General features: G+C 46.0%; 1 protein-coding gene across 1 annotated transcript in view; it reads left to right on the top strand.

Annotated features, from left to right (window-relative positions):
• Positions 1-16,364: 16,364 nt before the first annotated feature.
• The window catches only part of LOC131478849 (rho GTPase-activating protein 20-like), a gene marked incomplete at its 3' end in the record, with an annotated part of 35,446 nt that continues 30,865 nt past the window's right edge, over positions 16,365-20,945 (top strand). Inside the window, exons 1-3 of the mRNA XM_058659414.1 lie at positions 16,365-16,454; positions 17,599-17,764; positions 19,430-19,573. Of these exons, the coding sequence (XP_058515397.1) occupies positions 17,721-17,764; positions 19,430-19,573 (188 nt within the window). The remainder of the gene's footprint in view (positions 16,455-17,598; positions 17,765-19,429; positions 19,574-20,945) is intronic.

Raw genomic sequence — 20,945 nt, 5'->3', positions numbered from 1 at the left:
TAGCTGGGTCATATGGCAGATCAACTTCCATTTCTCTTTGCACTGTCTATACTGACTTCCATAGTGGTTGTACTAGCTTGCGCGTTCCCACCAATAGTGAAGGAGGATACCTTTCTCCCCACATCCACGCCAACAGGTGTTGTTGGTAGAATTCTGAATGTGGGTCAGTCTCACTGGAGTTAGGTGGAGCCTCAGTGTGGTTTTCATTTGTACTTCCCTGATGGCTAGGGAACCTGAGCACTTTTTTGTATGTCTATTAGCCATTTGAATTTGTTCTTCTGAAAAATGTCTGTTCATTTCCTTTGTCCTTTCTTCACAGGGTTGTTTGTTTTGTTGTCATTGAGTTTCTGAAGCCCTATGTAAGTCCTGAGGGGGAGAGAGAGAGAGAGAGAGAGAGAGAGAGATTCTATCAGAAGGCAGGAATCAGGAGCTTCTGTGCCTCTCATGTGGGTTCAGGGTCCCAAGGACTTGAGCCATTCTCCCTTGCTTTCCCAGGTCATAATCATGGAGCTGGAACAGAAGCAGAGCAGCCAGGACTGCAACCTGTGCCCATGTGGGATACTAGCACCACAGGTGGAGGATTAGCTTGCTGTACATTCCAGCAAGGCGGGAGTGTGTTTGTGTGTGTATCTTTCCCCCTAATTACAGTGCCACCAGGACTCAGTCATGGAACCCTCACCCTAATGACCTTGTTTAATCACACTTCCCAGAACCCGGGTGCTCATGGGAAGGTCCCACCTCTTTGATGCATTTGGGGATGAAAACACCTGCACAGGCAGCTCTCTGGAAACCTCCCCAAGGAGCATGCAATCCAACAGGTGTGCTGGAGTAGAGCACCCTTTCACAGGCAAACCGTAGCATTTGTTTGCGCAATGTGCATGATAAACTGGAACCTGGAATCACTCCAGGTTTTAGCTCCAGCAGAGCTAAAACCTGCCAGTTAATCTCTTCTGAAAGGTGGTATTTTGATTTGCTTCAGTGTTTCGGCAGATTTTTTTTTAAAGGTGCCTACAGTTGTTAGGGAGCTTTATAAACTGTACATAAAACAATAAAAACAATAGCTTTGTTATCATGCTTATCGTGGGAGAATTTTTCTTAGAGTGGTGAGACATGAGCTCAATTGGGAAAGTGTAAACAACGATATTGAAAGTGATGGCAGAAGATTGAACAAGAAGTGACTTGGGGGGCCCGGCGGCGTGGCCTAGGGGCTAAAGTCCTTGCCTTGAATGCCCTGGGATCCCATATGGGCGCCGGTTCTAATCCCGGCAGCTCCACTTCCCATCCAGCTCCCTGCTTGTGGCCTGGGAACCCCATCCAGCTCCCTGCTTGTGGCCTGGGAAAGCAGTCGAAGATGGCCCAAAGCTTTGGGACCCTGCACCTGCGTGGGAGACCTGGAAGAGGTTCCTGGTTCCCGGCATCAGATCGGCGTGCACTGGTCCGTTGCAGCTCACTTGGGGAGTAAAACATCAGATGGAAGATCTTCCTCTCTGTCTCTCCTCCTCTCTGTATATCCAGCTTTCCAATAATAATAAAATCTTAAAAAAAAAAAAAAAAGAAATGACTTGGGACTTTTTGGGTCCCCAGCAGGAGTGGAGACTGTCTACACCATTCTCTTGTGTCAGCAAGGAAATGTTTCCCTGGCCTCACACAGGGGCTCGGAGGCTGTGAGGCAGCTGTGGGCTCTCCCCTTCTTGCCAGTCACGGGTTAGGGCTCCCTCACTTCACACAGCTGAGGAAGACTGCAGATTTCTTTGAAGAACAAAATCAGAACCATTGTCAAGAATGTTAACACATGCGAAGTAGTTTTATCATGAATGACCATAAGTTATTTAATTTTCTCCTTTTGGGGTAAATAAAGCATTATTTGAGTATCATATCATATTGCAGTGATTTAATACTGCAGTTCACAAATAATCTCACACACAAAAAGTAATGTCACAAAAATAACTTCACGAATAATCTCAAGGTAAGCAAAATACTGTTGGGTTTCCTGGGTTGGTTTCCAAGAGAACAATAATTCCAAGAGAATTGTTTTTTTTTTTTTAACAGTTAGAATTTATTTTTTTTATTAATTACATTGCATTATGTGACACTGAGCATTGTTACAGGTTGAAAGAGATGCGCTCAGTTGCAGAAGACACTGTGAGCAGCCTTCATTCAGACAGTGAGTGTGACTTGGCTGAGAGATAAGGAAACTGGTCTTTTTCCTGGTCTGCCGGAAGGTATTATTCTGATCCTTTTGTACCCCTTAGTGAGCTCCATTGCACATTGTTTTGGAAATGATCGGGCTGAGTTAGCCTGAGTTGTCACAGTTAATAAGTTTGGCTTTTCTCCTGTCTTGAAGACACTGGAATATATGACTCTTTCTTAACCCTAAAAAGGCAAGATAAAATTGACCTGTTAGGGAAGTCAGCTAAGAGCAGGATGCCACATAGCATGTTGCAACCTGAAACACGTTCAGGAATGCAAGGGGACAATTAGAAAAACTTATTTTATTTGAAAGAGTTATAGAAAGAAGAGACCCACACGTGCAGGAGAGAGGGGGAAAGAGAGGGAGAGGGCAGAAACATGTCATTGCAAGGCCGCAGCTGGCTGGCACTTCCCTGTGGCATGGTGACAGGCACTGTTCCACCTGCCGGGAGTGAGGACTGCAGAGACAGCACTGTGTAGGGAGCAGGGAGCAGACCTTCCCTGTAGCCGTGGCAGGATACTGCCTGTGATACAGACAGGGACGGAGTGGAGGGCCCATGGAAGGCAGATCACAGTGAGGGTGAGGCCAGGATGGTGGAAAAGCGGCAGCCATGCGGAGAGCTAAAGTGAAAGCAGTTCTGATTGAGGCACCCAGCCCTGGAGAGGGACTGAGTTTGGAGCACAGTGGGGACTGGTGAGGAGGACTGTAAGAGACAGAGTAATCAGAAATACAATCAAGGGGGTTGGCAAATGCCAGCGTGGTGCAGACTAGACTGGGATTAAGAACCTGAAGTTTATTCCCGTGCTACCATTGGTGGGTCTGGACAGAAGGATATCATGATACCAGATGCCTTTTTTTTAAGATTGCTTGAAAGAGCTACAGTAAGAGAGAGAGCGAGAGAGAGAGAGAGAGATCTCCTATCTGCTGCTTCACACCCTCCACCCTATCTGAAATAGCCAGAGCTGGACCTGTCCAAAGCCAAGAGCCCAAATCTTCTTCCTGGTCTCGCACATGTATAAAGCTCAAGTGCTTGGGCCATTCTCTGCTGCTTTCCCAGGCCACAGGCAGGGAGCTGGATGGGAAGTGGGGCTGCCGGGATTAGAACCAGCATTCATCTGGGATGTTGGCAGTGAGGGCAGCAACTTTTTGCTAGCTCTATACAGATGAAATTTTATGGAGACATTTTGCTGTGTAGAGCTGTGGAACCACAGAATCCCTTAGAAAACTTGTAATAGTGAGAAAAAATGGAATTTCTTGCAGGCAGGGCCATTCCACGTTTTGTAGGTACATCTGACAAAATCTGCAGAAAGATGGAAAGTGAGAGGACTGCTTTCTAAAATGGGACAAACATGACAGGTGTGAATGGCGTTTAGCTTCAGGTACCTGTTAGACACCCAAATGGGGAAGGGATGTGCCAGCTGGGAGGGGATGTGCCAACTGTGTCTGTTTTCAAGCAGATTTTTTATAAGAGAGGGGTGTACAAATTATTTGAATAGACATTTTTCAACAGAGGATACCAAATAGCCAACAAATACATGAAAAAATGCTTGACATCACAAGCTGTTACAATTAAAACCCCAGCGAATTCTCTTCTCACACCAACCAACAGCAAAAAGCCATGTATGCTTCTGGGGCTCAGAGAACATGGAGCTCCTACAACCTGTTGGCAAGGTTGTAAATCAGGGCAGCCACTATGGAGAACAGAGAGGTTTGTCAAAAACTAAATAAAATTCAAGATCACTGTGAAACCCAGCAATCTCACTTGTAGGTATATACCCAAAGCAAGTTGAAAAGCCAGGCCCAGCGCAGTAGCCTAGCATCTAAATTCTTCGCCTTGAACGTGCCTGGATCCCATATGAGCGCCAGTTCCAATCCTGGCAGGCCTGCTTCCCATCCTGCTCCCTGCTTGTGGCCTGGGAAAGCAGCAGAGGACAGCCCAAAGCCTTAGGATCCTGCACCCGTGTGGGAGACCTGGAAGAGCTCCTGGTTCCTGGCTTCAGATTGCCTCAGCTCCAGCCGTTGTTGCCACTTGGGGAGTGAATCAATGAATGGAAGATCTTCCTCTCTGTCTCTCCTCCTGTTGTATATCTGACTTTGCAATAAAAATAAGTAGATCTTAAAAAAAAAGTTAAATCAGCCTCTTGAAGATGCCTGTACTCCCCTGTTGATCACAGCTCTTTTCAGTAGCCAAGACATGGAATCAGCCAAAGCGCTGGCAGATGACTGCATGAAGTTACATACACACATGCAAGGGAAGCTTATTCTGCCATTAAAAACCCACAAAATCTTGTCATTTGCGGTCATGAGCACGGGATTGGAGGACATGCTAAGTGGAATAAGCCAGCGCCGCCGCATGCTTTTAAGCAGGAAATGTTGCTGCAGAAGAAGGAAAAAAGAAAATTGTGGTTCCTAGAATCAAGGATGGTTTAGGGAATATATAGATAGATTGCACAATAAATACCAAAATATGTCAGTGGAATACATTCTAGTGCTAACACAACACAGGAAGTTGCTGAACTTAAAACGGCAATGTGGGTTTTTTCTATGGAGAATCAGGAAAGAAGAATTTGAAAATGCTAAATAATAAATATCTGACCATTATATATATATATATATATATATATATATATATATATATATATATATACACACACACACATACATATAACACACTGTACTCTTAAAAGTATTTTAAATTTTATAAACAAAATAAAAGCATTACCATTCCAAAAGCTATAATATCACTTTAAAATTGGATTTTTTTCTGATTAAACTTGGATAATTGAAAACATTTAAAGATCATTCGACAGTGAAAATTCCATCAAAATTAATATAAACAAATAACTTGAAAATAAGTATATAAGATATTTAAGCATATCTCTAAAACATGTTAGGTATAAGTAAAAGGGACATTTTTAAAGTTACAAATGAACAAAAATGAAGGTCATAACCATGTGGACAAAATATTCTTAAATATTATTTGTCATTAGAGAATCAAAGTATAACATGAATATGTAAATATGCCCACATAGTGTACCACTCACTGGATTCTCACAAAGTGGATATGCCCTTGCAACTATCAAACAGCTCAAAATCCAGTATTAGCTCATCAAAAAACAAGCAGTTCTTTCAAGCCAACGGAAGACGGTGGTGTTGAGCTGTGAAATACAGGCAGCACCTCAAATCCTCAATGTCAACTACTCTTCCAGAAAGGAAAGGCTGATTCCAATCCGTGGGAAACAGACAGCTTTAGAATTCAACTATAGAAAGAGTACGTGGAGTAAAAGTCAGCTGGTGGCAGTTTCTTCCCACAGAAAACAGACCAGAAATGGATGCACATCACTGGCCTGAATTAAAATGTTCTTAAATATTTATGGATATGCAGAGCCACATTCCGAATCTTGGATCAGGACCAGATAAGAACCACACAGCAGCCAAGTCACACGATCTGGGAGAATATAAAATGAGGATCTTGCAGTAGCAGTGGGAGAAATTTGTACAGATTGTCCTGCAAATCAAAATAATAGATCCCATTGACAATAGGAAAATCAAATACTGAAAGGCACTAGAGAACAGGCAGAGGCAGAAGTGAGAGGAAGAAGGGAATGGCATCGGTGTGCAAGTTCCTGTCCGACTTTGTGGAGTCAGATAGAACTCTAATAGCAACGCATGATCTTACTGACTTGAAGAATTAACAGAATTGGCCACCACCCATGATGCAGCATGCTATATGGGATCACCAGTTTGAGTCCTGGATGTTCTGCTTCCCCATTCCAGGTCCATTCTGATGCATTTAGGAAGGCAACAAAAGATGGTCCAAGTACTGGACTCCTGCCACCTGCAGGGGACACCGGCTGGAGCTCCTGGCTCCTGGATTTTGCCTCGCCCTGACCCAGCTGTTGTGGCCATTTGGAGAGTGAGTCAGTGGGTGGACATGTGTCTCTCCCTCTCTTGGAATCTCCTTTTAATCATTTTACTTGCTGTTTTTAATATTATTTACATAGTTGAGATGGGTCTCTGGTTAGGGTGAGGAGGGTTGAGATATGGAGGAAAGTGGGTGGATAAATGTTTCAGTTGTTTTGTTTTTGAGCTGCTGGGTGGTGGGGCAAGGAGAGATCTTCAGCCCAGTGGTTTACACTCCAATGCCCACAGTAACCATGGCTGGGCTTCAGTACTGAGTACTCACTCTGCAAGGAGCAAGGAACAGAGGTGTTTCCGTACCCACTCCTGCTGTCACCAGCTGCAGCTTGCTCCTGGGGCACGGGCAGCTCTTCCAGGAGCCCCCTCCTGTTTCTATGGCAGGAAGCCTCTCTTCTCTATCCCCTCTCTCCTTTCCCATGGTCATCTTCCCCTGCCCTGCTTTCTCCCACTTACCCATGGTTTTGCCTTTCCCACTAGTAGGAACTGTTGGGTTTAAATTTGGGGTTCAGAACCAGAAACCCACACAGAATAAAAGTTCAGCTCCAAGCAAGGTATATTGGGAGCACTCTCCAGTGAAGTTCACCGTCTGGCACAGTGCCAGGCCAGAGAACTCGTGCCGGGGGGGTTGTGGGGAGGAGATGGCAGATAGTTGGTGGAAGGAGAGAGAGAGAGAGAGAGAGCCTGCTCCCTGGTGGGAGACAGCCCAGGGCCACATCCCCATGGCGGGGTGACCCATGAGGGAGATGGCCGCCCAGGCTACTCAGCACTGGGTTTTTCTACATCTCAGATGTGGGGGATGGGAAAGTGGCAGCTCCTGAGTTCATGCATGCTTGTGGCCTTGGCGTGTCATCATAACAAGTGGTGTTCTGTGCAGACCTCTGCCTTGGAAGCATTTCTGGATGACAGTGTGCTTGACCTCGGCAGAGATGGCACTAAAGCCAGTGAAGCTTTTTTGTTTGTGGCCAGAGGGAGGCAGCAAGGAGAGACAGCACCAGGATTCAGTCGCTGCTGGTGTTCCAGGGTAACCAGTGTAGAGCTGAAAACGAAATGGAGTAAGATGGCTCATCGCTCACCACAATACTTTTCACTTTTACAATTTCTGCTTTGCTTGCTTGGCTGTGAAACTGTGTGAGACTGTGAACTTGCGGGCCGAGCTGTCTACATGACCTTCAGCATGAATAGTTCTCAGTTCCCAGGAATCGAGGTCTGAGTCTGGTTTTCTCACAGGTGGCTTCAAGGCCTAAGTCTGGTTATCTTAACTACTAAGCCAGAGAAGAGCCAGGCCCAGGCTCCAACCACAACAAGCTTTAGTAAACTGTCCCTATAAACACTCTATGAATGTGCTGCCCAGGGATGCATTCTGTTACGGGGTGTTGGTCCCACTTGGTTGGTTGCCTGCTTGGTCGGTCGGTTGCCTTGCCTTGCATTGTAATAAAACTTGGTTGTGATGGTCGTTGGTGACTGTAACACTGTTTTGGCAGTGGAGTGCGTGCAGTACCAGGGGTTCCTGGCTTGCCCTTTGATGCATGCAGCGCCTTCAGGAGCTGCTTCTGCTTAGCCTAACAAAAACATCACTATTTTGTCTTGTTTTTTGTCTTCTATGTCATGGATGTGCATGAAAGTCATGATTTATTCCCTTTTACATTATTGTGCGGGTAGTTTAGGGAATTCTCATGACATAGGTCTTAAGATTTATTCCTGTTTTTGTGGGGGGCGATGAGTTAATCACAGCAAGATCTTAATTTTCCTAAGGAATTGTTATTAGACTTCATTTTAACGGGAGTGAGAAAGTTCAGTTCAGATACAAACACATTACCATGCTTTCTTTTGGCAAGGCCGCAGTGCAGCCAGAATTGCCAGTACAGCTGAGTCAGGCCCTTGTCAGGGTCCTTTCTCTAGTGTGGGGCACGAGACTGGCCGGGCATAGCCATGATTGCAGCCGGTGCTCTCAAGGCCTGAGAGCAGCCTGAGCTTGCACAGGCATTAGGAGAGGAGTCCAGGAAGACCCTTCCTCCTCAGACAACATCTATTCTTGGATACTACAAATACAAGTCTGACTCTGAGGGTTGTTTTGCAACTCTCCCGGCACCTAGAGTAATACAATGTTGCAACATTAGCTTCCCTGGAACATCCTGTGAAAAACGGCTTGATTAAACTTTCCGATTTTCTGGGGCCTCTACCTGTGCTTTCTTCTTGCCACGAACCCAAAGTCTCCCTTTGAACATAAGCTGTCAAGGAGCTATACTTTTTAGCTAGCTTTGTGGGTGGGGTGTGGGTGCCCCCCCCCAGAGGAGCCCTGGATGACCCCCACGTGTGGGGAGGCACCTTCATTTCCTGCCTCCCTCTCCTGCTTCCTGGCCTGCACCCGCCTCCCTGAACAGCTACCCCCACCTGCCTGAGCCCATTCATGAGCTGCTGCCCTCCTCCAGTTGAGCGGCCCGCCTGATCCTGAGCCGTTCAAGGTCCACAGCTCAACCCACTTTCTGTTGGTGACATGGTCTGGGCCCCATGATCAGCCACCTCTGCCTGGCACCACCAACCCCGCAGCTGGCATGTCTGCATGCCACCCGTCGCCCACATCGCCTGTTGCTGCCAGCACTCTTCAGCCGCTGGAGCCACTTTAAATGTCTGCTCGCAAAGGCCAGCAGCCAAGGCTAGAGCCGCTACCGGCTCCCCTGGCGGGATTCCAACAGGCTCCCTCGGCCCAGCCCTGCTGCTGCGCAGCTAACTGCCGCCCTCGCTGCCCGGAGGTGCTGCGTGCTGCCAGGTGCTGGCCCTGCCACCAGCCTCTGGACTCAGTCCGCACCTTCAAGGCTGAGTTAAGACACCTCTGGCGACCGCCAGCCGTCTGCGCCCAGCCTCTGGCAACCTCCAAAAGCGGCTGGCGTGGCTCCGCCGCACTTCGCCTCTGCCGGTGGCCACCAGCGTCCAGCGCCTCCTGCCTCTGCCTGCATGCCTGTCCGCCTGCATGCTGATGCTGGGCGCCACCACAAGCCTCTTCCGCCCCTTGTCACCTGTTGGTGCCAGATCCCTCTCGCTGCTTCGCGACACTTTAAGATGCCTTTGCCTGCAGTCAGCAGTCACTGGGGCCCAGAGGCCGCCTGCGCCCGCGCCCGTTGGCTGCTGCCCAAACCTCTCTAAGCCGCCTGTGCCATCGGACATGGATGCCAGCCCCGCTGCCCATGTCCACCTGCTTGCTGGGTGGTGCTTTAAGCCGCCTCTGCCCACTGCCACCTGCCACCCCAGTCAGTCCGCTGCGCGCCCCGCCCCTCGCGCCTGCTTTAAGCTGCAGCTGCCGGCTGCAAGCAGTGCCTTCACTTGTGTCCCAAGATGGGTTCTGCCCTCTACGTTCAGGATACCACCTCAGGAGATCCATCGCCAAGGTCAAGGTAGGAGTCCTGTCATTGGAAAGGAGAGGCAGGGGAGAAGTGTGGGGGCCTTTGTTTGCATGGCTGTGTGACTTGCACAGGGCTGGGAGGACCCTGAGTGGCATCACTCTGAAAGACCTGGGGAGGGTGTTGTGATGGAGGCTGGGAGGTCCAGGTTGGTCCTGGTTGGTCCAGGTTAGCTCAGGTCTGAGGCCCAACAAGCCCATGGTCCTGAGGGATCTGTGTTTGCACTCCAAGTTTAGAGACAGAAATGAAAATGCTCTGAAGTTCAAGTGCAACCCTCCCTGACTCAGTTCATCCGGCTTGTTGAACCTGCTGTTGGCGAGTCCTGGAGTTTCCTTGTGGTGTCTAAGAGCACAGGTGTCAGGAGGATTTTTGTGGATATTTGATAGCTTGTGCCTTTTTTTTTCCTTAGCCCTGCTTCTCAAAGTAGGAAAATATGGCTTGAGTTGAGGCAAGACGATCACAAAGACAAGTCAGTGCACTTGGAATGCTGCTTTCATGCCAAGGTGGGGCGTCAGGCTAAGTTGTTTCCACTGCAGGTGATCTCTGGGCGTGTGTGCCCTCATCCTGGGATTGGGAATGTTCCTGGTCTGTAGATTTCATAGGATGTGAGAGGAGAGCCATCCAAAGTACTGGCTGGAATTGGTAAGATAGAATACTTTCAGAGAGACTGACCTATTGTATCCAATTTGTTGATGAGTTTGATGCTTTTCAGACATGTTTTCTGTCTCGACTGTGAATCAGGCTGAATGACTGAATAATGAAAATTGTCAGTTTAGTCTTCACATTCTTTGAGTCAGTCATGCTTGTCAGGATAACACGCTTTGCGTTCCAGTTCTGCTCACTCTCACAAGTGTTGAATGAAGAGGGAAGGTGGTTTACTGCCGGCCTGAACATCTGCATAAATGCTTATGTGCACATGTTGCTCTTGTTACCCTGATATAATGGCTTTATGTTTTGTTTTGAAAACTTTTTTGTTTTGTGTCTGAGGGAACTAGAACAAATAATGTAGGAGTGGGTCCCGTGTCCTTTAGAACACTGTCAGCTTGCATGTAGCCGTGACTTTCTGAGTACACGTTTAGCATCTTAGTGAATAATTGTTAAAGTGGAAGACACTTGTTTTACCTTTGTGGATTTCATGACCTCTGCCTGCATGTTGGAGAGAGCCAAGAGAGCCCAGATAAACAAGGTGGTGAGAACAAAGCAATGCTAGCTGGAGATGCCATGCTGATGCTAGATGAAGAGGAGGCTTGGCAGCTGCTGGCTGTTATGGTGACTTTGAGTGTTGCAGTAACCATTTCAGTACTGGTTGTGTGCTTCTGAGTTGGTCTTCCAGGGTAGCAGTTAAGACACAAGCTCTGCCTCTCTCCTTTGCTGATACTCAGATTGGCAGGGGAAGTGTGGAGGAGGGCTTGCCTCTGGGCAGAGATGAGGACTTCAGCTGTGAAGCCTGGGTGTGTGGAGGTGGAGGCACTTCCAGGGGAGCAAAGAAGGCTGGGTCTGGGGGAAAGCCACAGTGTTGAAGCTGAAAGGACTTAGCCAAGGCCAAGGGGCAGAGTCTTTTTAATGTCATGCTGTTGAATTTGGAAGTACAGAACTGGGGTTCTGCTTATGGCCTGGGAAGGTTGTTGAGCCTCTGCACCCATGTGGGAAACCAAGAGGAGGCTCCTGGCTTCAGATTGGCCCAGCTCCAACCATTGCAGCCATTTAGGGGTTGAAACAGCAATTGAAAGATCTCTCTCTTGATATCTTCCTCTGTAACTCCGCCTTTCCAAGTAAAATAAGTAAATCTTTAAAAACAGCTGTGGTCTGCCATGCTGGCCTCCCGTACGGGAGGTGGTCCGTCTGCTGGCTGCTTCAGTTCCAGTGCAGCTGTCTGCTGTCGGCCTAAGGAAAGCAGTGGAAGAAGGTGCAAATGCTGGTGCCCTGGCATCGTCTGACAGTCCCAGAAGCAGCTCTGGGCTCCTGCCTTCTGCCTGGCTCATCCCTGGCAACTGGTGACGTCTAGGGAGTAAATCTCTGTCTCACCCTTTCTCTGTATCTCTAAGTTACAAACCAATAAATACTTTTTTAAGCAAACCATGATTGATTTTGCCATCAGTGGATGAGAAAGAATGAGAGAGATACATTCCATCTGCTGGAAATTTCTTCATTTATTCCTCAAACAGCTTCAACTGCTATTGTTCTAGGCTGAAACCAGGAGGCTGTTTGGGTGTCTCATGTGGGGGGATGACACTGTAGCACCTGCTGTGTGTTCCACTGGTTTCCTAGGCACATGAGCAGGGGCTGGACCTGAAGCCGCGGCCACTCATGGATGTCTGGCACCACAGTCAGAGGCTTAACATGTTGGGCCACAGCAGTTGCTCCATCTCTTCCATGCCTTAATGACTTATTTTCCCTGAAAAGGTTTTAAGTAAAGTTTTTCTGTAACTCCCAAGTATGAAGTTTCTGCGTTTCGTAATGTCCTGTATGAGATATTGCATGGTTGATATGTTCACTGTTGTCTTAGTCTGCCTTTGTCTCTTCCTTTAGCAGGGTGATGCTGCACGCTCCAGGCCCAGGGCCCACCAGCAGGTCCTGAAGCACCTTTGTCGGTGCCTTGGCCTTGAGCACCGTGACATTTTCTGCCTGCCCAGCTGGTGTATCTCCTTGTGCTTGAGTACCTCCAAGTTCTAGTGGAACCTGTGGACAAGGTAACTCAGACGCAGGATAACCCGCTGTGTTGTGAGCTGTGGTGGTGTGCTCACACACAATGCTTGGAGAAGCCCTGCCACACTAGGGGTAGGCAATGACCCTCATATATGTGGCTGCACCAGGCCTTGGTCTGCTTGGAGCACTGTGGAAGCTATGGCCACAGAAGGCACAGGACAAGAAATTCTTGCATGGTTGATGGCCAGTGGCCCTTGAAGCCGTTGCTGCACAGCAGTGTGGCTTCTTCTAAAATATGTCATTTCAGTAATGGTGACTAGAACGTGTGGAGGGCACCAAACATAATTCCCACTTCTCTCTTTCCCTGGTTTTCTTGCTTTAAAAAAAGTGCAGTTTTTGATTTTAAAGAGGGAAGAAAATTGGATGTCAGTACCTTAGGTAATTACTTAATTTCATAATTTCCCTGACAATATTGTGTGGGTTTTTGAAGAATCTACATGCCCAGTGAGGGTAGAGAATTTTGCTGTGATCTACATTTTCCTTTGTAAGGTTTAAGGCTAGTATTTTTTACATGAAAATAAACCTTAGCAGAGGTTAACTTGGAGCAAGTTGTGTGACAAAAATAGCTGCGGATGTGACACAGGCGAAGGTGTAATTATTATCATATTTTATATTTTAATGATTAAATAAAAGAAATGGTTTTAATAATTATGAAAATGTAATAAATGGCTTTTAAGACACATAGATACAGATAGTCCTAGGTAAAAGTTAAAGAAGGAAGTTGTGTGTTGTGATGAATACCTTTGTTGATAGTCTGCTTGTCATTATGAATGCTGTTTCCAGGGAGCCTGCCAGAACCAGGGCCATGGCTCATTTGAGGAAAGAAAAAAGATGTCTCCACTTGGATGGTGCGACGTTTGTAGCAAATGGAAGGTTGCTCGCTGGCTGTATCAGACCAGACACTGGGAAACACTGCTGGCCAGTGAAGATGCAGGAAGCATTTGTGACTTGGCAAGGAGACTGAGAGTAGCTGTAATAAAGGTAAGTCACATTCTTTAACTTTAACAGCTGAGAGACTAGTAAACCCCACGTTCTGACTACAAGCTGTGCCTTGATAACAATCCCAGACAAGAGACAGTGTCCAGTTCCTTGTTCCTTGTGTTGCCAGTTGGTTCTTGGAAAGCTTGCTTACATGCAGCTCATAAGGGAATGTAGGAATCAGAAGTAGGACTGCAGATCGAAAAACCACTTAGCTCTTGAGATTCTGTTATCCCATGTATTATACAAGTTATATAAAAAATTGAAACCACCTGTTTGAAAGGCTTACAATGTTTTCTGTAGCTTGAAATGCCAGTCATGTTGTCGCAGACCTGAGGGGTGCATTTTCTGCAGTGTCTCTGAGCTGGCATCATCATTGATGCCAGAACTTTACTCTGCGCTTCTCTTTATATGTGCTCTTAATCATAGTACACTTCTTCAAATGGTAACTAGGTTGATAATGTGATGAATAAGCTCATTAGGAAGATTGTTTTTCTGGGGACTTCTGGATTTTTAACTGCCTATAGGAACAGAAACCTCTGTAGTGCAATTGGAGCATTCTTGCATTTGATATTTTTTTATTGATGTAGCAACTTGACAAATTTTCTGATGAAGAAAAACATTTTACAACTAAGGTATAAGAGTGTATATAGAACCTGGTGCCGTGGCCTAGAGGCTAAAGTCCTCGCCTTGAACACGCCAGGATCCCATATGGGCACCGGTTCTAATCCCGGTGGCCCCACTTCCTACCCAGCTCCCTGCTTGTGGCCTGGGAAAGCAGTTGAGGACGGTCCAAAGCCTTGGGACCCTGCACCCCCGTGGGAGACCTGGAGGAGGTTCCTGGCTCCTGGCTCCTGGCTCCTGGCTTAGGATTGGCTTAGCACCGGCCATTGCGGCTGCTTGGGGGAGTGAATCAACAGAGTGAATCAATCTGTCTCTCCTCCTTTGCATATCAGATCTTCCAATAAAAATAAATAAATCTTAGAAAAAGAGTGTGTATAAATGTTTGTAATGTGTGTCAGTCTTGAACAGTTACTGGGAGTCATATGGAGGCATTTTCTCTTAAGGTATTAAACACCTCATTTCTCTTCAACTTGTGCTCCTTATATAGGATTGCACAAAGATTTAAAGCTGTTTTGGATTTTCGAAAGTTTTCTTAAATGTTGCTCATGTATGTAGATAATTTTGTGTCATATTCTCAAATTTGGCATGTTAGTATTCACTCATCTGAATGAAGTTGCCAGTCTGATGCCAACAGCCTGGGAGGTGAAATGTTACAAGTAGTTCTGGACAGCAGAGGGCAGTAAGGAGCAGTGAGCAAATGGTACTTGACATCAGCTGATGAGGATCCTTTCCTTGGTGGAGGCAAAGATACAGACGTCCAGAGGGCCAGCTGCAGGAAGGGTCATTGCAGTGACAAGGGCCCAGGAAGGAAATCAGAATAAATGAGATGTGTGAAGGGTTGACTTATGGAGCCCTAGCTGAAAGTGTTGCATCTGCCCTTGAGGTGGGCAAGAGTAGACATCAGAGAAAGCACAGATTAGAACTCGCTGTTTTCTGATTGCTATTCCAGTCTGTTCAATGCCAGGGTCTGACTGCTTAAGGTAACAGGCCTCTAAAGGTAGTTCTGGGAGCTAATGCAAACTGGCTGTCTGAGAGTTAGCAGCAAGCTTCGCACGAGGACTGAGGAGTGCAGAACCAAGGCTGTGAAGAAGTTGGTGGAAATGAGCGTCATATGTAGCTGCAGAAAGTGGAAAAGCTGCACATCAATGTCAGGAATACGATCTTGCCACCTACCTGAGCAGGGTGTGATTTCACGCTGGGATGGCGATTTTCCACTTTTATATCTGGGAAAGCTGCTTGTTTGTAGGGAAACTGTGTGGATTAGAGATTAGACAGTCCTCATTCTACTAACTTTAAGTCTCTGGTCCCCATGCGGCACAATTCTCCTTAGCTTCATTTTAACCATTTGTAGATTCTTCCTGTCTCAGAAGCTGATGTTGAGGCCATGAAACACTGTCTGTAAGGTGCCTTGCAGCATCTTCTTGTTTGGTAATTGCTCCCTGGGCTGTAGTGTGTGATGTATTCTCCAGCATTTCTCTTTGTGCTTGGACAAACATCCATAGTATTGTTGATTATGTTGAAAAATACTGTTTTCCTGTCTTCAATAAGCATACTTGAAGCTACTAGGAAAGTGCAGTGTAAGTTGGCTTACTAAGTTTTCTGTTCTCTTATTTTATACTCACGTAAGTCCTCTGAGGTGCTTTTACTGTCACCTGTGCTTTGGAGTGGAGACACTGAGACTAATAAAATCGTGGATTTTACCAGTGCCCTGTACATGGCAAATACCTAATAGGGTTCAAGAGTCACATGGTTTGATTGCCACGATCCTGCCATGACCACTATGCAACCTTCTCTCCTATATAGACAGTTCATCGCTCATCTAAAAACTGAAGAGTAGAAATAGGATAAATAAGTATTTTATGTTTGTGACATGCTGAAATAATATTGCAGCTAGCTAGGCTTCATCTTTACGCCATTTCTTCTTTTGGCATTTAGGGTGGAAAGTCCAGAGTTCAGTGACAGAAATGAAAACAGACTGCTATGGGTTGAGTCCCCCACCTCGCTCCCACTTTGGAGCCCTGATTTCTCTTTCCTTGCCGCACAAGGACACAATGTGAAGGTGCTGGACCTTGAACCGGGAAGAGCAGCTGAGTCAGTGGGGGGAACATGATCGTGGACTTGCAATCTTCAAAGCTGTAAGTAACATGAACTTCTTTTGACAGATCACCTAGTGCCAGGGAGTAGAAAACGGGGTTAAACATATGTTGCTTATACTAATTGTTATCTACAGTATTATGTAATTTCACTATGAAAATGACACAGTAATAATATTATGGTATACTTTAGGGAAATATTGACACTTGGACAAACTGAATGAGAGGTTTATTCATCTATAGGATTCATGTGCAGGAATGATTACCTCAGATTAAATTGGAGGAATCGAAAGTCAGGGCCCAAACACAGCAGACTGGTGTGTGAGTTTGTCAGTTGGTCAGTTATGGCATGAGCCTTAGAACTCTTGACATCACAGTGGTGGGCTGGCCTGGCTACTGCAGAACCCTCACTCGTCCTAGTGGTGTGCCCAGCGTCTGCATGCTAGTCTAGCCACGTCTCTCCCTACGGCCAGCGTAGGGAGCGGGAATGTTTCTAGGAGCCAAAAAGAACACTCCTGGAATTCGTCCACAGGCCCGCAGTTCTAGGTAATCTTTTCATCCTCTACTTGTGATCACCCAAGCTGACTAGTAGTCCAGGAGGAGTTGTGAGCTTGTTAACCCAGATGGCGAGTAATTGGTCATTTTGTTGTTGATAACATGTGAGGATACTCAGGTTCTGCTGATGTGGCACTGCTGACCTCCAGAGCAGGCCCTGTATCATCAGGGAGACAATTCCTTAGCTCAGTGGGAAGCAGTTCCCTCCTGAAAAGCAATCTACAGAGGAGCTTTCCTGTTTAGGAAAGAGTTTTGTGTTATTCCCAGGCCCATGGGTTTAACTTCTATGGCCACATACACCTGTTAGAGATGGTCCTAACTCAAGCAGTTCACATCTAAACATGGCTTTGTGTTAAGAAAATTTAGATACTTGCAGTATGATCTGGTGCTTTTTAGCACTCCCACACTGCCTTAATGAGAATACTGATTTAGGTAAGATGGGGAGCCTATTTAGTGTATAAATAATCATGCCAACCTGAGACCCAATTGTAAGTATGTCTTGACAAACATCATTAAAAAATGCTGGATGACAGCTCTGATCTGGAGATCCCACTTGATTAGCTTAGGCCTACTAGGGCAGTCAACCCTATGTGAAGGTTTTTCACACTTTTTCAATCTGTACTCTCTTTTTGCAATTGACACATTCCTAGGTTACGTCACATAGTGTTTAAGACTTACGTTTTGGGTGGGTTGATGGGGGGACATTCTGCCTACCAGCCTATCTAGCAAGCACTCCTTCCGTCACTCCACCAATAATTGTCCGAGGTTAACAATGGCCTTCATGTTGCTGACTCCAATGATCAGTGCCTGCTGATCTCGCACCACACCTTCCACAGCATTTGATGTGACCAGTGGCTTCCACCTTTTCTTTCTGTTCTTGCTTGACACCTCTTGCTCCGACTTGCTGTTTTCTGGTTTCCCCTAGATTCTCCCTTGAGGGTCTCCCCCATCTGTCTGCATCTCTGACCTCTGCTGTTTCAGACTTTTAAAAAACAGCACCCCGTTACATTTAGTTGGAGATCCTTGTTTGGGAAAGTGAGGTTATAATTTGGTCATGTGTCACCCCAGATGTTTTGCATAAAGCTCATTCTGTCAATTGTTTTACCATGGCTCTGTGGTGTTTGATGTTGAGCAGGCCCAACTGTGGTTGTAAAACTGATGGCCCAGCAGCCATGACTTCACCGGAGCCCCCCCAACGCCGCCTCCAACTGCATGGACCAGTGAAGCTGACCAGTAATAACCAGGTCAAGAAGCGTCATGCCTTTCTGTACAGTGATGTGCTGCTCATTACAAACAAGTAGGTGCATTCCAAGCATGCTTTCCTGGTTTAAAATAATTTTTGTGTACTTTCTCTAAGTAAACAGAGTGGTTTAGTTTGGTCTCTGCAAATGTTTTGGGCTTCTCCTTTAATTATGAATTATTCTGTGAAGATTTATTCTGCTTCTTTTGCTTGTAGAGAATGCAATCAAGAATAGGAGGGTCAGGGTTCCTCTTTTCTTGGGATTCATACATATGATAAAATAGCAAGCAGATAATTGAAGGTTGTGGCAAATGTAGACTGTGTTCTTATAGGAGGATAGAGGTGGTGCAGAGAATAAGGTAAAGTATCAGAGAGGAGTCCTTGCAACATTTAAATTGCCTTTGGCGTGAGAAGCAGCCACCTGTTCTAGACTGAGTGCCCCAAGCTGCCTGACTTAGGCGACCAGAGGCCCTGCTGTGCTAAGGCTCCTTCCCCCAGGATGCTATGGGTCTTTCCACACGAGGTCTCCTGTGTTGCATGATTAGATGGACTCCAAGAGTCCTACACTGCTGTGCCCTGAACCCTGAGCATCTTTCTTCAGGCTTGTCACTGCTTGCTTCTATAATTCACTTGAAAGTTAGAGTTGACAATGAGGAAGACAACATGTCAAAGTGAAGCTGGGTTGGGCCACACCTGTGTCCAGCAAGGACACTGCTGAAGCTGCTGATCACCCTGTGACTGTAGCAGAAAAGTGGGAGCTGTTTTCTGCACTTACTCATCACACTCTGAGCACTCGGCTGGGATGCATTTTGCATTGTGGTTGTGATTTGGCTGTAGACTGTCGGCTATGGCAGTACAGCCTTAGCCAGAATCGTTGAGGCACATTGTTTGAACCAGACCTTAAGAAGGGAAATTTGAAATAAGCTATGGTTATTACAGCGGTGAAGAAACTTGTTTTCTGCCGGGGGCCATTAGAATATTTATAACATCATTCATTGAATGAGTCGAAATGCCAACATTAAAAAAGTATGAATTTATTGCATTTTGAATCCAGCCTGCAGTTGCCTTGACCAAACTATCCCAAATGACTTTTCTGTCCTCATACAGCCTGGGAACCAGATGTTCCCCACTCCTGCTCTAAAAACTCGAGATTCAAACGTATTTGAAATCTTTCCACACTAAAGCTATTCCAAGACTTGAGTCTGTCTCTCTTATTTGGAAATAATTCATGTAGTATTTAAGGATTTTTTTCCAACTCCCCACAACACTGTTGAATTCAGTAAGATATAGATAACCAGGGAATGAGTTTAAAATGTAATGTCTTTAAGATAGAGTTTGTTGTGTACTTACTGCACTCAGTATTAAGAAAGGAAACCACCCAGCAGTGTCCCATCTGTGTTGTAGGTGCCCTGGGTCATCCCTCACTTAGGACACACCCAGCAGTGTCCCATCTGTGTTGTAGGTGCCCTGGGTCATCCCTCACTTAGGGCACACCCAGCAGTGGCCCATCTGTGTTGTAGGTGCCCTGGGTCATCCCTCACTTAGGACACACCCAGCGGTGGCCCATCTGTGTTGTAGGTGCCCTGGGTCATCCCTCACTTAGGACACACCCAGCAATGGCCCATCTGACCCTCACTTGCTTTGTGCACTAAGAGGGAATATGTAGGAATGAGCTGTTCCCATCACATTTGAGAAATAAACATCTCATTTGATAATCTTTCTCTAGGTACAAAAAGCAGTTCAAAATCAAACTCCGGGTTCCAATAAACAACATATGGCTTGCTAAAAATACTGTGGAGCATGGTGACAGTTCTGAATTAAAATCACTGAAGTTGGGATGGCCTTTGCAAAATTTTACTGCTAAGTTCTCGTAAGTACCACTTCTGAATCCTGTAATATCACTTTTTTATGAATAGTAGTAGTCATTTTGCCTAGCCCAGGAAATATACAGATGTGTAATTAAATCCCCCACAAACGTAATTTTGGGAAAAGGAAACATTTTGATCTGATTCTATAATTACTACTGACTCGCAATGCCTTCAGTCATGGCATTTGTGTGTCTTCTACTTTGTCAAAGTTTTTTTTCATTCACTGGTGTATTTCTGAATGCCTTTAACAGCTGTGGCTGTGTCAAACTGGCTCCAGGCCTCACAATTCCTTTTAGATCTCACTTGTGAGTGGTGGATGTACAAGTAATTATGCCACCACAGGCTGCTTCTCAGATGCATTCATAGGAAGCTGATCGAAAGGGTGGAGTAGCCAGGACCTAAATTAGCTGCCTTGAAGTGAGGTGCATTTATTTCGCCATACCCCCACCCCCTTACACTGCTTTATTCATTTTAATACAGCTGTCAAATTACAAGCAATGTATTCAAAATTGGATTGCGTATCTAGGTTAACAACAGTGATTTTAAACAACTACAAGATGAGTGTTTAGCCTAGCACTTATGAAACTTCTATCCTACGTTGGAAAATCCAGGTTCCACTTCTAGTTCTTACCTTGACTCCGGTTTCTTGTTAAAGCAGACCTTGGTGATGTCTTCAGGCACTGGGGTTCTGCTCCCCACAGGAAGAGCCTGCATTGAGTTCTCAGCTGCCAGAGACATACTTGGTAGTTGTGGACAATCGGGAGGTGAACCAGCGAATTGGAATTCTGATTGTCTCTCACATTCTTTTTATTACATTTAAAAATTTATTTTGTTTTATGATGTGGACACAGGCTCTGAGGTTGCCTGTGCCCTTCCCCAAGGTCCCTGTCTTCCCCATTGATTTCCCCTCTAGTACAGTGGATGTCATTCATGAACAGTCACAAGTCCATCATGCTGTTATTGAAGTGTTACCCTACAATGCAGGCATGGACATTGTCAGCGAGTCCATCAGCTTACTGTTTGGATGTATTCAGTTCTTTCACTGGGTGTCCATCTCTGGTCTGTATGCACAGAGACACAGAGTGCTTTGTCTCCATATCTGAACGGATCAGTCCCCGCTACACTTCCATTATATATCCCCTGAAATACAGAGCCAGTGAGCACAGTCCACAACAGGGGAAAATGATGAAGTTTCATCAGCACAAAGTTAAAAACACATGCTGCAAAAATAAACATGCCTCTCAAGATTGGTGAAAATGGGAATGGAAAACCCTCTTGTAGGTATAGATGCTAGTGCGTGACGCTTGTGGTGCTGAGGGAATTACATGATGTGGTGTAGGATCTGGTGGCAGTGGGGAATTGGGATGGCTGCTT

The sequence above is a fragment of the Ochotona princeps genome, unplaced genomic scaffold (assembly GCF_030435755.1).
Source record: "Ochotona princeps isolate mOchPri1 unplaced genomic scaffold, mOchPri1.hap1 HAP1_SCAFFOLD_184, whole genome shotgun sequence".
NCBI lineage: Eukaryota > Metazoa > Chordata > Mammalia > Lagomorpha > Ochotonidae > Ochotona > Ochotona princeps.
The sequence above is the reverse complement of the archived record's forward strand: the minus strand, read 5'-3'. Positions and strand labels throughout refer to the sequence as shown.